This window comes from Podarcis vaucheri (genome assembly GCF_965113315.1).
Source record: "Podarcis vaucheri genome assembly, chromosome: 2".
Classification (NCBI taxonomy): Eukaryota; Metazoa; Chordata; class Lepidosauria; order Squamata; family Lacertidae; genus Podarcis; species Podarcis vaucheri.
Window position 1 is genome coordinate 127,312,191 of NC_138760.1, and position 13,587 is coordinate 127,325,777.

The 13,587-nt window shown below is 49.5% G+C and overlaps 1 protein-coding gene across 1 annotated transcript; it reads left to right on the plus strand.

Moving 5' to 3' along the window:
• Positions 1–4,123: 4,123 nt before the first annotated feature.
• On the plus strand, positions 4,124–10,806 carry PSMB8 (proteasome 20S subunit beta 8). Its single transcript, XM_082214287.1, has 6 exons — positions 4,124–4,311; positions 6,353–6,503; positions 6,978–7,089; positions 8,344–8,473; positions 10,280–10,484; positions 10,606–10,806. The coding sequence occupies exons 1-6, from the start codon at positions 4,165–4,167 to the stop codon at positions 10,692–10,694; spliced, it is 834 nt and encodes a 277-aa protein (XP_082070413.1). The 5' UTR covers positions 4,124–4,164; the 3' UTR covers positions 10,695–10,806.
• The last annotated feature ends 2,781 nt before the right edge of the window (positions 10,807–13,587 follow it).

Here is a 13,587-nt window from a genome sequence, read left to right on the forward strand (position 1 = left end):
ACCGAGAACTCCCAGAAGTGCAAGCTGGATTTAGAAGAGGCAGAGGAACCAGAGACCAAATTGCAAACATGCGCTGGATTATGGAGAAAGCTAGAGAGTTCCAGAAAGACATCTACTTCTGCTTCATTGACTATGCAAAAGCCTTTGACTGTGTTGACCACAGCAAACTATGGCAAGTTCTTAAAGAAATGGGAGTGCCTGATCACCTCATCTGTCTCCTGCGAAATCTCTATGTGGGACAAGAAGCTACAGTTAGAACTGGATATGGAACAACTGATTGGTTCCAAATTGGGAAAGGAGTACGGCAAGGCTGTATATTGTCTCCCTGCTTATTTAACTTATATGCAGAATTCATCATGCGAAAGGCTGGGCTGGATGAATCCCTAGCCGGAATTAAGATTGCCGGAAGAAATATCAACAACCTCAGATATGCAGATGACACAACCTTGATGGCAGAAAGTGAAGAGGAATTAAAGAACCTTTTAATGAGGGTGAAAGAGGAGAGCGCAAAATATGGTCTGAAGCTCAACATCAAAAAAACGAAGATCATGGCCACTGGGCCCATCAACTCCTGGCAAATAGATGGGGAAGAAATGGAGGCAGTGAGAGATTTTACTTTCTTGGGCTCCATGATCAGTGCAGATGGTGACAGCAGTCACGAAATTAAAAGACGCCTGCTCCTTGGGAGAAAGGCGATGGCAAACCTAGACAACATCTTAAAAAGCAGAGACATCACCTTGCCAACAAAGGTCCGTATAGTAAAAGCCATGGTTTTCCCAGTAGTGATGTATGGAAGTGAGAGCTGGACCATAAAGAAGGCTGATCGCCGAAGAATTGATGCTTTTGAATTATGGTGCTGGAGGAGACTCTTGAGAGTCCCATGGACTGCAAGAAGATCAAACCTCTCCATTCTGAAGGAAATCAGCCCTGAGTGCTCACTGGAAGGACAGATCGTGAAGCTGAGGCTCCAATACTTTGGCCACCTCATGAGAAGAGAGGACTCCCTGGAAAAGACCCTGATGTTGGGAAAGATGGAGGGCACAAGGAGAAGGGGACGACAGAGAATGAGATGGTTGGATGGTGTTCTTGAAGCTACTAGCATGAGTTTGATCAAACTGCGGGAGGCAGTGGAGGACAGAAGTGCCTGGCGTGCTCTGGTCCATGGGGTCACGAAGAGTCGGACACGACTAAACGACTAAACAACAACAACAACAACAACATCTCCTCTTGGTTGCCTCTTTTCCAGTGGAAAGAGCCCGTTTACTTCCAGGACGGAGTTCAGGAAGGTGAACATCAGCAAGAAGACTACAGAACGTGGAAAAAACATTAGAGCCGGGTTAGGGCAGCTGTGGCCCTCCAGATGATGCTGAACTCCTAACCCCCAGCAGAAGCCAGCAGGGCCAGGGGTCAGAGCTGGAGTCCAGCAGCGTCTAGAAGGGTCACCGTGTGATGTGGTGTCTCTGTGCATAAATGTTTCCTGCCCGTTCCTTAACCAAGCGCCAGACTTGCAGCATGACATCAGGGGGAAACCCCAGGGCTATAATTAACTTCCAGCTCAGCGAGTGTTTGGCTTGTCCTCCTCTCTAATTTCCCGTCCTGCCTCAAGAGCTACACAACGGGCAGGAATCCACCTGGCGCAGCAGTTCCCAGGACTGGAGAGTTGGCAGGAGGTTTTTGGTTTGTTTTTGCACTGCAGTCAAAGGCACAGGAGCCCTGCTTAAAGAAGCAAGTTGGCAACCCTTTCCTAGGAAAGCGGATCTTTGCAAACAGCGGGTGCTTTAAGGGCAGGACAGGGGAGGCCAGCTAGCCAGGGCCTCATTCTGCAGAAACAGCAGGAGGGGCCGCTTTTGAAATTAGGGAAATAATGCAAAAGTCCAGAATCTAACATAATTGCAATTGCAGCAGAGCTGCGATTTCATGGGGCCTGGAAGGTGGACTTTGTGGGTTGATCAGGAAGGCAAGGGGGAAGGGCAAGAACACTGGCCGTCTGCTGCTTCTCTTCTTCCTCTATCGCGTCGATCTAACAGGCAGGAAGCGGCCCGTGTGGTTTCCTCTCCTCCCGCCCCTCCTAGTACAGCGCCTGGCACTCCGCCCAGCTGATAAACTTAGCGGTGTCCCGCCGAACCAATGGCTAAAGAAGGCATGGGATGCGTCATCAGTTGCTGGGTAGATTCGGTCACGCAAGGTTGTCAACCGTCGGAGATTTCCCCCCGCTGGCCGCCGCGGCGCGTGTAGCCAACGCCACCTAGCGGTTGAAATGAGCAGCGCAGCGCACCGGTTGCTCGCTTTTGAACCGATTTGTAGCTGCTATTGACAATGTTTCACGAATTCTGTGCTCGTTTTTCTTTTGTTTGCCAGCAAGCGAGACCTCCCATCTTTGCAGGCTGCAACCCTGAGCATAATAAAGCCCAGGGAGTTTTTATTAGGATCAGAAGGAAAAGAAGCCGCTCTTCATTTTACTGTGATTGAAACAATGCTGGAGATTTTAAAAATAAATAAATCAGAATGGAGTTGCGGCTGTTGAAGTCAAGTCTGTTCCCAACCCAGCGATGGGTACCGTGCCCTATTCCAGAGCGGACCCTCTTGCAGGGCCTGCGAGACCCCGATTCAGCAAATGCACACTCCTGCACAGGGCCGGATTTAGGTTTCATAGAATCATAGAGTTGGAAGAGACCACAAGGGCCATCGAGTCCAACCCCCTGCCAAGCAGGAAACACCATCAGAGCACTCCTGACATATGGTTGTCAAGCCTCTGCTTAAAGACCTCCAAAGCAGGAGACTCCACCACACTCCTTGGCAGCAAATTCCACTGTCGAACAGCTCTTACTGTCAGGAAGTTCTTCCTAATGTTTAGGTGGAATCTTCTTTCTCGTAGGTTGGATCCATTGCTCCGTGTCCGCTTCTCTGGAGCAGCAGAAAACAACCTTTCTCCCTCCTCTATGTGACATCCTTTTATATATTTGAACATGGCTATCATATCACCCCTTTGATGAGGCCCCAAGCCACTGAAGGTAATGGGGCCCTTTATATGTCCAGCTGTCCTTTGTCAACAACAAATTGCTGCTGTTTTTTGTGTTTAATATATGCTATATGGTAATTTATGGACCTAATAGGTATCTAAAGCCATTTGCACATAACAAATAGGAGCCTACATAAGACAAAACACTGTTGCTGTATAAACTGTGTTTACGGAAGACAATCTTACTCGGCTCGTAGAAGTCATCAATTGGCTTCATGAATTGGTCTCAAGCTTTTTAAAAGCCACCCACGTTCAGGGCCTTCGCTGCCTCCTGTGGGCGTGAGTTCCACAGATTAACAGCGCACTGCGTGAAGAACTTTCTTGTGTCTGTTCTGAATCCGCCAACCAAGTTCTGCCCTCGTGAGAGATGGAGGAAAAACCTTCCCTGTCCACTTTCTCCACGTGATCTTATTCACGTGTACACATACTGTGAGGTACGTTCTCGCCAAGGCGAAGCTCACAAAACACCGTTTCTAATTACAGCGGTACCTCGGGTTAAGTACTTAATTCGTTCAGGAGGTCCGTTCTTAACCTGAAACTGTTCTTAACCTGAAGCACCACTTAAGCTGATGGGGGCCTCCTGCTGCTGCCGTGCCGCCGCCTCGCGATTTCTGTTCTCATCCTGAAGCAAAGTTCTTAACCCGAGGTACTATTTCTGGGTTAGCGGAGTCTGTAACCTGAAGCGTCTGGAACCCGAGGTACCACTGTAAAATAACCAAAGAGAGAGAAAAGCAAGCAACTGAAACCAGAGCTGGGGCGCAATGAGCCTGGAGATATCCAAAGGGTCATGGCAAAAATTTACAGAACCCTGCAGGGAACTTGCCGTGGGGGGGGGTCTTCCCTTTGGATTCCCCCCCCCCACAGCTTCCCCCCACTTCCTTCCCCAGATTCTCCCGCCCCCTCCAACAAAGAGTGTGGAGTGGGGTCCGTTTGGATAGGGCACCCTCGGTGCGCGCCTCTCCCCAGCCGTGCGCCCTGCTCCTTCGCCGACCTCTCCAAGCGCGCCCTTGCCCATCCCCGACGTGGCGCACGGAGGAAGGCAGGCAGGGAGGAGCAGAGCGGTGGCGGGGGGAGACACGGAGAGGAAACACGGGTCGGGCGCTGCCGCTTTCGCTTTCACCGAGAAGAAAAGAGGCGAAGCGGCGATGGCGCTCCTCGACGTTTGCAGGCTGGAGCGCGGCGCCTGGGACTGGAACCCGCGGGGAGGAGCCGCCACCCCGCGGCCGGGGGCAGCCGGGCATTACGCCTTCGGGGTAGAGAAGCCCCAGATCGCCGTGCCCCCTGGGAGGCAGGTGAGATGGGGAAAGGGGCGAAGAAGAGGCGGGAGGGCCACTGCGGCTAGTGCCTTTCCAACGCCAGCGAGCGATCCCTGCCCGCCGCCCTCTGCTGGGCGGTGGCAGAAGCAGGAAAATATGTATCTGTATTCCGGAAGGCACAGATTGGGGCCCCGCTTTGACCTACATGTTAGGGTCTGGAAATTGTTGTTGTTGTTGTTGTTGTTTATACCTCACCCAACTGGCTGGGTTTATCCAGCCACTCTGGGCAGCTTCCAACAAAATATAAAAAATACAATAAAAAATCAAACATTAAAAACTTCCCTAAATGGGGCTCCCTCTCCCGCCCTCTGTCATTTGTTCTCCCAGAGGCTGCTGTGTTTTTGCACTTGTTCAGTACTGTTGTAGCATCTGTCTCTGGACCCATGTGCGCCTCACTGAACTTTCTCCTTGCTTGATTTGTGTTAACTTTCAAGAAAGCGCTGGTGGGATGACATCTCTTTAAAAGCAGTGACCCTAAAACAACTCCAAACTGATGAAATTGGGTTTAAGCTGCATATCAGAAGTGCATTCCTTCGGATGTAACCACCTGGGTCCAGCAAGGAAGGGTGGGGAATCCCCCTTTTCTTTGGGAAAATGGGCTGTCCCTCTGGCTAGTGGCATAATCTGCGGGTTGCCTTCTGGTTGGATTTTATTCTGATCCTGACTGGATTTTAGGATGTATTTTAATTAATTGTCTGATTTTATGTTAATGTGTTATACATTTGATGTTAGCCGCTCTGAGCCCAGTTTAGCCGGAGAGGGCGGGGAATAATAATAATAATAATAATAATAATAATAATAATAATAATGCCCCATTTCCAATTGTTATATGAAAATTCAGAAGACCCAAAAGGAGACAGATAGGGAGCTTTTGTGACTGCTTCTGCCTCAGGCGCCAAGACAGCCTCCTGCAATGCCTGGCTTTCTTTTACATCTTACTTATGATACTTTGCTGTAATTCTGGGGATTTATTTTATGATTTGCAATCTTGTCTTTTGCAAAGTTAACTACTTTTAAAACGCCTGCCTGCCGAGAATGACGCTGCCCGTGAGCATGTGCAGAATGCTGCTCACCGGCCTCCACCAGCACTTGAAAGATCTGTGAGGAAGATTGACATGTGTCACTTCGAAACGGGATGGGGTGCCGAGCCGAGAGGCCCCTACAGCAAGTGCCGCAATGACTTAGGACAGAGGGCGGGAGGTGGGTGGTGGCGCCAAATTTTGGCATTGCACAGGACACCACTGAAATTTCAGAGCCCCAAATCCACCACTGCCAGCTCGATACCAGTTTGTTTTGTTTTGGGGGTTTTTATGTTTTTTGTTTGATTTTACAACTCCATTCACAATTATAATCACATACAGTAAAAATAGCACAAGATTCTTCCAAATCTCAGGACTTCCCTCCTCCCCTCCGTGGGTTCTTTAAGTGACTTTTTAAACTGCATATAATAAGTCAATTTATTTTACAGCCTTCCATTACAGTGGTACCTCGGGTTAAGTACTTAATTCATTCCGGAGGTCCTTACTTAACCTGAAACTGTTCTTAACCTGAAGCACCACTTTAGCTAATGGGGCCTCCTGCTGCCGCCGCACTGCCAGAGCACGATTTCTGTTCCCATCCTGAAGCAAAGTTCTTAACCTGAAGCACTATTTCTGGGTTAGCAGAGTCTGTAACCTGAAGCGTATGTAACCTGAAGCGTATGTAACCCGAGGTACCACTGTATATCTAAAGTCTATGCATCATTGCACTGCCGAAGAGTTCAAGTGTTGACAGTGGTCTTTCAAATATACTGTACATTTGTCCCCTTCTTTATAGAAGCTCAGCTTGATACCAGTTTGAGTGGGGGCGGCGTTTTGTGGCCGTCCTCCTAGGAGGAAAGGAAGCACCCAAACACTGGGATAATTTATTGTTGCTGTGTATTACAGAAGTCTCAAAAGTGGCTTCGGGTGGCAGATAAAAGAGATTTCAAAGCATTAAGCATTTCCATGCCTTGCTTCCTCTCTCCCCCCCCCCCCAGCCTTCTGAATTCCTGCAGACCCACTGCGAGGGCAGCGGTGGCAGCGGGCAGCGGATTGAGCTGGAGCATGGCACCACCACCATGGCCTTCACTTTCCAGCATGGCGTCATCGTCGCCACCGATTCCCGGGCATCGTCTGGCAGCTACATCAGTGAGTAACCACAGAGACATAGAGAGTTGAAATGGTGCCACAGATTAAATGGAGGAGGCTGGGCTGACCTAGGCCTAGACCAGGGGTCTGCAACCCGCGGCTCCGGAGCCGCATGTGGCTCTTTTACACCTTTGCCGCGGCTCCGGGGCGGATACTAGCGAGGGGAGGAGGCGCATTGTGTGCCCCGACACTCCCCACTGTGGCGGGCGCTGTACTGGCTGTGACGTCGCATGGGGGCGGTGCGTGCGTTAGTCCCGACGTCACCTTCCCACCCGCTGTCAGATCGCGGCTCTGGAGATATATTTGTTTTAAATGTCGCAATTGTTTTGCGGCTCCCAGGTTTTTTTCCCTTCGGAAACGGGTCCAAGTGGCTCTTTTTGTCTTAAAGGTTGCAGACCCCTGGCCTAGACTGTGGGGGGCAGAGGCTCCCCACCGCTGGCTTGAACCCTTCACAAACATCTCTCTTCCCCATAGGTGCAAAGGTGTTCAACAAAGTCATTGAAATCAACCCCTACTTGTTGGGCACCATGTCTGGGAGTGCTGCAGATTGCCAGTACTGGGAGCGACTCCTGGCCAAACACTGCAGGTAGGTACCTAGAATCAGAGATTTGTAGAGTTGGAAGGGACCCTAAGGGGCAATCTAGTCCAACCCCCTGCGACGCAGGAATCTCAGCTAAACTCAGTAAACCTCCGTCTTCTGCAGGTATTTTCCCCATCTCACAAATATGCAGGGCAGGGCAATGAAAAAAATATATGAATTATTGAGTGTGTGCTCGTGTAAAGGCAGGCGGACTGACCCATAAGAAAACTCCACTATCTATTCAAAGGTAATGCCTTTTATTAGGCCAACCAAAATGGCACAAAACAGTTGTGCAGGTCTAAGAGTTCTGCAGAATTCTTCACCAGGCCCTAGCCTGATGAAGAGCACTGGAGACCCCGAAAGCTGGTATGTTTTATTGTGAATATTTTGGTGGGCCTGATAAAGGTACTGCTCTGATATGTATCAACTGTTGTTTTGGCTTCCTAAAAGTCACATGTAGCGTAGCGAACTTGAGCAGCGAGGCCGGATCCTTCGTGTCATGATGTTCTTCTTCTGACACCACCACCCCTCTTCTAGAAATGGTAGCTTAGCAGGTCACAGCAAAAGATTACTTCGCCAGACCTCCTCTTGACAGCTCCCACCCCATACATTATAATTTGAGCCCAGCCTGGGTCTGGTTGAATAGACGGAAGATTCCAGAAGGATAGTGAAGCCCCAACACGGGAGCTCGGCCACCACAGTTTTACTTGGGAGGCTTCAAGATGGGTCGTTGGCCCACCTGAAAACGGTGGGGGGTGATGGAGTTATGAAAAAGAAGAGGAGAGAGTGAGTCTCCCTTTCATTCTCCTCCTACCCCTCTTTACCTCTCCCCTTCCTTCCTTCCTTCCTTCCTTCCAAGCACAATTCAAAATGTTGGTGCTGACCTTTAAAACAGCCTCGGCCCAGTATACCTGAAGGAGCATCTCCACCCCCATCATTCAGCCCGGACACTGAGATCCAGCCCCAAGGGCCTTCTGGTGGTTCTCTCATTGCGAGAAGTGAGGTTACAGGGAACCAGGCACAGGGCCTTCTCGGTGGTGGCGCCCGCCCTGTGGAACGGCCTCCCATCAGATGTCAAGGAGATAAACAACTTTTTGACTTTTAGAAGACATCTGAAGGCAGCCCTGTTTAGGGAAGTTTTTAATGTTGGATGTTTTATCGTGTTTTTAATATTCTGTTGGGAGCCGCCCAGAGTGGCTGAGAAAACCCAGCTAGATGGGTGGAGTATTAATATATCATTATTATTATTACTTCTGGCAGGTTGTACTACTTACGCAACAAGGAGCGAATCAGCATCTCGGCTGCTTCCAAACTCCTGGCCAACATGCTTGTTGAGTACAGGGGGATGGGGCTGTCTGTGGGGAGCATGCTGTGCGGCTGGGACAAGAAGGTACCTGCAACGTGACCGCAAGGAGGGGGGGCAATTGGGGGCAGGCAGAGTGGGGGGGGGAAATCACTCAGGAAAATGGGAGCTCAGTGGGTCAGAGATGACTATAAGGGGTGAGTCAAAGGAGGGGCTGCTGGGTATCCTGATGAGAGAGGAAGTCTGGGTGGAAGAGCGATTCTAGGATTCCTCCTCATTCATTGCCAGCCAGGTCCTGTCTGAATACACACTGCACATTTAAAGCCAGCCCCCACCCCCCAGAATCCTGGGAATTGTAGTTTTCAAAGGTTCTGGGAATTGTAGTTTATTTATTTGTTGGTTTAATTTGTATTCCGCCCTTCATCTGAACTACTTCTTTGGCGATCCCTCGTAGCCGAGTAAGATTGTCTTCCATGAACACAGTCTTAACAGAAAGTCTGTAAGTGACTGCGGAGGCCAATTCTGGATCCACACGTCCTTCCACAGTGGAGACATTGGTTTCCAGGAGGGAGTTGATCACAGTGAGGGTTTTCCAAGTGTGCCTTCCTCTTAGCACGTTTCTCCCTTTCGTCCTGAGTTTGAGCATCTTCAAAGTCCATGACACCTTTGGTAAAGGCTGTTCTCCAACTGGAGCGCTCGCAGGTCAGTGTTTCCCAGTTGTTATACTACATTTTTAAAGATTTGCCTTGAGAGAGTCTTTACACCTCTTTTGTTGACCATCAGCATTACGCTTTCCATTTTTATGTTCGGAATATAGTACAGTGGCACCTCAGGTTACAGATGCTTCAGGTTATAGATGTTTCAGGTTACAGACTCCACTAACCCAGAAATAGTACCTCGGGTTAAGAACTTTGCTTCAGGATGAGAACAGAAATCGCGCAGCGGTGGCGCAGCAGTAGCAGGAGGCCCCATTAGCTAAAGTGGTGCTTCAGGTTAAGAACAGTTTCAGGTTAAGAACAGACCTCCAGAATGAATTAAGTTCTTAACCCGAGGTACCACTGTAGTTACTTTGGAAGACAATAATCAGGCATCCGCAGAACATGACCAGTCCAATGAAGTTGGATGATGTTGAAGAGAATTGCTTCGACACTGGTGATTCTTGATTCTTCCAGTACACTGGCATTAGTTCGCCTGTCTTCCCAAGTGATGTGTAAAATGTATTTTGCCCTTCATCTGAACATCACAGGACAGTTCACAACATAAAAATATCAAATGAGAACACAAAACACATACTAGAAGCAAGAACACACCTGCCATCCCACAAACATATTTAAAAGGCCATAGAATCAGCCAAAGGCCTAGTTATAGAGGAATGTTGTCACCTGGTGCCTGAAGACATGTAATGAAGGCGCCTGGAGAGCCTGCCTGGAGAGAGCATTCCACAGGCAGGGAGCCACTGCAGAAAAGGCCCTGTTCTTGTGTTGCCACCCTCCGGACCTCTCGTCAAGGAGGCACACAAAGGTCTTTGGTTATCTGTTCTGTGGGGGGGTCAGTAAACTAATGTTCCCAGGATTCTTGGGGGGAGGAGGTTTTGCTTTAAATGTATGGTGTAAACAAGGCTGATAAATATTTATCATACCGCCGGGAATTCACCCAGGGCACATTTTCAAGAGAGGTTTAGTGGAGGGGGTTTAGTGTGGGTCTTGGGGGGCACATGGGAAGTGCTGCCAGAATGAGGGCCTGAGGGAGAGAAACAACTTTGTGACTTTCGAGGAGCGGGGTGGGAATGAGCGGGTGGGGAGTGGGTGCGAGATCAGGCAGGCAGGGGACTTGGGTGGAAGCGGCCGCGATCAGAGGCAAAAGAGGCCAGACGGGTTCTTCCTCTTTTTCTAGGGTCCTGGACTTTACTACATAGACGATAACGGGGTACGGCTGGGTGGCCCCCTCTTTTCCACGGGAAGCGGGAACTGCTATGCCTATGGGATCCTGGACAGCGGCCATCGCCCCGATCTCAGCGTGGAGGAGGCCTACGAACTCGGCAGGAAGGCCATCTCTTACGCCACCCACCGCGATGCCTACTCAGGCGGTGTGGTGAACAGTAAGTGCCCCCCACCCTCATTCTGCAGTCCCAGCCCCACGTCCCCCTTGTTTGGTGAGAGCCTGCTTTCATTTTGCACAAGCTCACTGGTGTGGTGGTACTTCTCTGTCGCCCCGTGCAGTGTATCACATGAAGGAAGACGGCTGGATCCGGGTCGGGCGCACAGATGTCAGCGATCTGCTCCACCAGTACGCCGAAGCCAAGAAGTGAGCGAGGAACCACTCAGGAACGCCGGATATGCTTCAACACTCAGGGGCGAAGGGCAGAAAGGGACAGAGCTACATTTATGACGGGGCAGCAATAAAGTATTTTCCTTGATAAAGTCTTTGATTCTTTGCTGGTGTTTTAAAGAAGATTTTAACCGGTCTGAAGTAGCATACAGGATACACGTAGTGGGAGGTTCTGGACTGAACATTTGGGAATTATTGCGTTCAAGATAAGCTTATCCACGACAGCTTCATTGGATGATTTTAGATGAGCAGGACAGGATATTTTATTTATTATTCTTCCTCTTTTTCTCACTTGTGTGAGAATGCAGATATAGTGGTACCTTGAGTTACATACGCTTCAGGTTACAGACTCCGTTAACTCAGAAATAGTACCTCGGGTTAAGAACTTTGCTTCAGGATGAGAACAGAAATCGTGTGGCGGCAGCAGGAGGCCCCATTAGCTAAAGTGGTGCTTCAGGTTAAGAACAGTTTCAGGTTAAGAATGGATCTCAGGAACAAATTAAGTACTTAACCTCTTAATCTGAGGGTAAGTACCTCTTTCAGCAGATTAAAATCACCATCCGTTTGCCGTTTATCTTTAGAAGCTTTTGGGGAAAAGGTTGCTTAACCTTCTAGACCAATTATGATATCCAAAGATGCTTAGGCAGACTTGAATTCCTTTTCTCCATTCTGTTTCCCTCTTAACGAAGAAATCACTCACAGACTGCTTAAGTAAACAAAAAAAATGTAAGTTTACTCACATTAAAAGCCTTGCCAGGATTCAACAAGTATAGTGATAAAAATCAGGCAGGCAATAATCCTTAAAAGTTACAAAAGTCCGTAGTCCGGTTCAAAATGGAGTGGCCTTGGCTGTCCTTGAATCTTGCTGCCACACTTAAACCGAGTTGGGGCGTTAGTCCACCTGCCCCAATATTGCCTGCACTGACTCGCAAGGCTCCCCCAGGGTTCTGAGAGGGGGAATCTCCCAGTGGAGGTGGTGGGGGTGGTGCTTGGGACCTTCTGCATGAAAAGCAGATGTTCTAATGCCGAACTACAGCCCCCCCCCCAAGGCTTTTTCCAGAGCAGTGTTTTTCAACCCGTGGGTCCCCATATGTTGTTGGACTACAACTCCCATCATTCCTAGCCAGCATGACCAGTGTTCAGGGATGATGGGAGTTGTAGTCCAACAACATCTGGGGACCCACGGGTTGAGAACCTCTGCTCCAGAGTCAAACCACAACAGTTGTTCTTAGCCCTTTGTGTCCTCACCCACGTGGGTGTCTTGTGGCATTGCAGTTCCAGGAAGCTCAACTGCTCTCCGTTAAGGAAGCATCTGCGGTCATCAAGCTGTTGAGAAGATCTGGGAGGTGTTTTCTGGCTCTCTCGGTTTTGCACAGCAGAACAGCGAAGCACAGCCCTTTCTGAGATGCTGACGAGCCCCTCTGGTTTAGGTATGCATCTTCTTCCTCATCTCATTGCCTTCCACATAAAGTGTATGCAGAGGGTTCATGTAGATCAATCCTGATATGGGGGGAGGGGGTGCCCCATGCCTGTTGCTCATTCCTCGTTCTGCCTTCTGCAGTCCACGCAGCTCAGCATTGTCCACACCAGGGACTAGGAATAGGAGGAGAAGGAGAAGAAGAAGAAATTTATTTATACCCTGTCCATCTGGCTGGGTTTCCCCAGCCACACTGGGTGGCTCCCGACAGAATATTAAAAACATGATAAAATATCAGACATTAAAAACAGTAAAAGTTCTTTATCTCCTTCACATTTGGTGAGAGGGCGTTCCACAGGGCGGGCGCCACTACTAAGAAGGCCCTCTGCCTGGTTCCTTGCAACCTCACATCTCACAGGGAGGGAACCGCCAGAAGGCCCTCGGAGCTGGACCTCAGTGTCTGGGATGAACAATGGGGGTGGACATGTTCTTTCAGGTATATAAAGCATTTTGGGGGGTGGGGAATGTCTAAACTGCCCTTCACCCAAACCTGGAAAGCGAGGGATGTGTCTTTAATTGATAGAAGGACAAATCCCCCCCACACACCCCCGACAGTTGGGGAGAATCTATTGGAGAGAGAATTGGGGGGATGATGAGACAGTTATTCTTGTTGGGTTTGGGCTTTTATAGAATTGTAGAATTGTAGATGACCCCAAGGGTCCTCTAGTCCAACCCCCCAAGACAGGAATCGCAGCTAAAGAGACTGACAGGTGCTCATCCAGCCTCTGTTTAAAATCCTCCAATGCTGGGCACTCCACTACCTTCTCAAATAGCTCTTCCTGTCAGAAAGTTCTTCCTAACTTCCTCACTTCTCGCAGGGAAGGAACTGCCAAAAGGCCCTCAGCACTGGACCTCAGTGTGGAGAATGATGGGGGTGGAGACGCTCCTTCAGATATACTGGACCGAGGCGATTTAGGGCTTTCAAGGTCAGCACCAACACTTTGAATTGTGCTCGGAAACGTACTGTGAGCCAATGAAGGTCTTTCAAGACCGGTGTTATGTGGTCTCGGCGGCCGCCCCCAGTCACCAGTCTAGCTGCCACATTCTGGATTAGTTGTAGTTTCCGGGTCACCTTCAAAGGTAGCCCCACGTAGAGCGCATTGCAGTAATCCAAGCGGGAGATAACCAATGCATGCACCCCTCTGGCAAGACAGTCCGCGGACAGGTAGGGTCTCAGCCTGCATACCAGGTGAAGCTGGTAAACAGCCATCCTGGACACAGAATTGACCTGCACCTTCAATCCTCTCAGTTATGTACCCTCTCGCTGTCTGTCATGTTCGATTTAGCTGAGGTTCCTGCATTAGGGAAGCTTTTAATGTTTAATAGATTATTGTATTAAGTTGCTGGGAAAACTCAGCCAGATGGGCGGGGTATAAATAATAAGTTGTTGTTGTTG

Coding starts and splice junctions, on each gene's coding strand:
- PSMB8 (XM_082214287.1), top strand. CDS start 4,165: ATGGCGCTCCTCGACGTTTGCAGGCTGGAGCGCGGCGCCTGGGACTGG. Junction 4,312..6,352: donor CCGTGCCCCCTGGGAGGCAG/GTGAGATGGGGA, acceptor CCCCCCCCCCAG/CCTTCTGAATTCCTGCAGAC. Junction 6,504..6,977: donor ATCGTCTGGCAGCTACATCA/GTGAGTAACCAC, acceptor TCTTCCCCATAG/GTGCAAAGGTGTTCAACAAA.